Source organism: Sinocyclocheilus rhinocerous, unplaced genomic scaffold, assembly GCF_001515625.1.
Source record: "Sinocyclocheilus rhinocerous isolate Xijiao unplaced genomic scaffold, SAMN03320098_v1.1 scaffold1145, whole genome shotgun sequence".
NCBI lineage: Eukaryota > Metazoa > Chordata > Actinopteri > Cypriniformes > Cyprinidae > Sinocyclocheilus > Sinocyclocheilus rhinocerous.
This window is the reverse complement of record NW_015658513.1, coordinates 19502-22289: the sequence shown is the minus strand read 5'-3', so window position 1 is coordinate 22289 and position 2788 is coordinate 19502. Positions and strand designations below refer to the sequence as shown.

General features: G+C 32.7%; 1 protein-coding gene across 1 annotated transcript in view; it reads left to right on the top strand.

Annotated features, from left to right (window-relative positions):
- The window catches only part of LOC107722344 (synapsin-3-like), a 53200-nt gene that overhangs the window by 47370 nt on the left and 3042 nt on the right, over positions 1-2788 (top strand). The window contains 2 exon segments of the mRNA XM_016530669.1: positions 980-1054; positions 1222-1285. Of these exon segments, the coding sequence (XP_016386155.1) occupies positions 980-1054; positions 1222-1285 (139 nt within the window).

The following is a 2788-nucleotide window of genomic DNA, read 5'->3' as shown; positions in this document are numbered from 1 at the left end:
GTGACGTAGGTATGTGGGGGCGTGTTAGAACGAGCTGTTTTAGGTAGGTGTGGTTAACTCTTAACTTTTATAAAGAATATCTCTTTGGATTTGAGACTTTAGTCTTTGCAACTTTACAGATCTTCTTTATGCACCAAGAGCTTGTAACACTCCAAAGAGAAAGGAACAATTGAAATCACATCATATGACCCCTTTAATGAAATGATGCTCTAAATAATAAACTAAAACTGCCAGTAGGTGGTGGTAAATGTCTTAATGATTAAGTCATCGAGTCATTTATTCATTCATTTGATTCGTTCAAATGCTGATTCATTCAGGACTGAAGTAAATGGTTCTCTATATGAATGGTCCATTGAATCATTCGGCTTGTTCGACTTGAAGCGGATCATCACCATCAGATCGATCGGTGTGTGACATCAAAGTATCGCGAGAAACAAACAACAACAAAACAACTAATATTTTTTCTGAAAAGTAAATTCATTTTTCTTGCACAAGCTTTGACTTTCAGATGAAAAGTGATCAGTGTTTCATGCTGCAGTGGTTCATTAATAGGCGATATATTCATGTCCATCAACAAAATTCAGTCCAAAAGTGTGTGAGATACACGGAAAGCCGAAATATATTTACAAATATTTTTGACACTAATATAACTTCATACATAATTTAACAAAAAGTATTTTTGACACTAATGGTCCTCCATACAGACCCGGACCAAAATGACTTGTACGTGTTAAATGGTTATATCTCTTAAAAAATAATTGTAAAAAATCTAGAAAAAAATTATTTGTATTTTGAGGCTCTTAGAGTGTTTGCAAAGTGTCATTCTCTCTTACTAAAAACTATGCATTTTTAGGCATTTTTATATTTCTTTCGTGTCAAAATGGACCCGAATGCATTATGAGGGTAAAAGAAACCCATTATTGAAAACATGATCAGCAGGACGAGGTGACGGAGGTGATGGAGTGTGTGTGTGTTTCAGGAGGACATCCATCTCAGGGAACTGGAAGGCCAACACAGGTTCAGCCATGCTGGAGCAGATCGCCATGACGGACAGGTGTCAATCACACACACACACACACACACACACACACTCACACACACACACACACACACCCACGCGCGCGCGCGCACACACACACACACACACACACACACACACACACTCATTGATCACAGCAGGTGTGTAACGGTCAGCTGATCGTCTCTGTCGTGTGTCTGCAGGTATCGTCTGTGGGTGGACTCGTGCGCGGAGATGTTCGGAGGTCTGGACATCTGCGCGGTCAATGTGTGTGTGTGTGTGTGTGTGTGTGTGTGTCACCAGCTCCTCTCAGTGGACGCAGGCGATCACTGCAGTCTGCAGCACATCAGCTCTGTTTGCTGTGGAAAAAATAATCATATTTACTTAAAATAACGTAAAACACATTTTTAAAGTTATTATCATTAACTAAAACTAAAGTCATACAAAATTCATTACTTAAAACATAATTAATGTTAACTGACATAAAATATAAAAACCGCATTTGTTTAAATGCTTATTTATTTTATCACAGCTAGTTGCCAAGCCAAGATTTCTCATTTCTTTAAAATAACGAAAAATAAAAGTGAAATAAAAATGAATAGAAACTCTATAGATTTTTTTAAAACTACTAAACATGACAAAAACACGCAACAACATTTTTACTAAAATTAAATTAAAAACATAAAATAAAATACAATTCAAAATATTAACAAAAACTATAGTATTATATCAATAATACTAAAATAACACTGATTTTTTTAATGTAAACATAATAGTAGCATTTGTTGCACTTTATTTCGAATGATTTTAATATGATTTTAAATGCTGTCCAGCACACAGGATAATTTTCACGACTATATTACATAAGCATTTATTTGTTTGTTTGCAAAAATAATAATTTAAGGTTTAATTTGTCATGAAACTGTTTATTATTTTTATTCCAATTTTCACATTTCACACCAAAACAATACAGAGCAACATAATATACAACAAAAAAATTACAAAAGACAGACAGACATAAAAAATACACAATCAAAATATTTGCAATATTTGAAGATATCACTGTATGAAATTTATGCGAACATTTAATCTGATAATCACCAGTATTGACCCCATTGGAATAAATTGATTTAATTAAATTCCTTTGAATTTATAACTCATGATTGCTCACAAACAGTCAAAATTTATGAAACCTACATATTTTTCTTGCATAAGCTTTGACTTTCAGATGAAAAGTGATCAGTGTTTCATGCTGCAGTGGTTCATTAATAGGCGATATATTCATGTTCATCAACAAAACTCAGTCCAAAAGTGTGTGAGATACAGGGAAATATATTTACAAATATTTTTGACACTAATATAACTTCATACATAATTTAACAAAAAGTATTTTTGACACTAATGTTCCTCCATACAGACCCGGACCAAAATGACTTGTATGTTTTAAATGGTTATATCTCTTAAAAAAGAATTGTAAAAAATCTAGAATTTTTTTTTTGTATTTTGAGGCTCTTAAGGTGTTTGCAAAGTGTCATTCTCTTACTAAAAACTATGCATTTTTACAACATAAAAATTACAAAAGACAGATAGACATAAAAATACACAATAAATAAAAATAAAATAAGATCACATAAAGACAAAACCTTCATGCAACTCTTTGCCATTATTTTCATGTTTGTCACAGTGCAAAACAATTCTAATGGCTTCATTTTTATGCAGCGTAATTTTATATGATATATATTCTTTTGCTTCAGTGGGTAAATCTAAGCT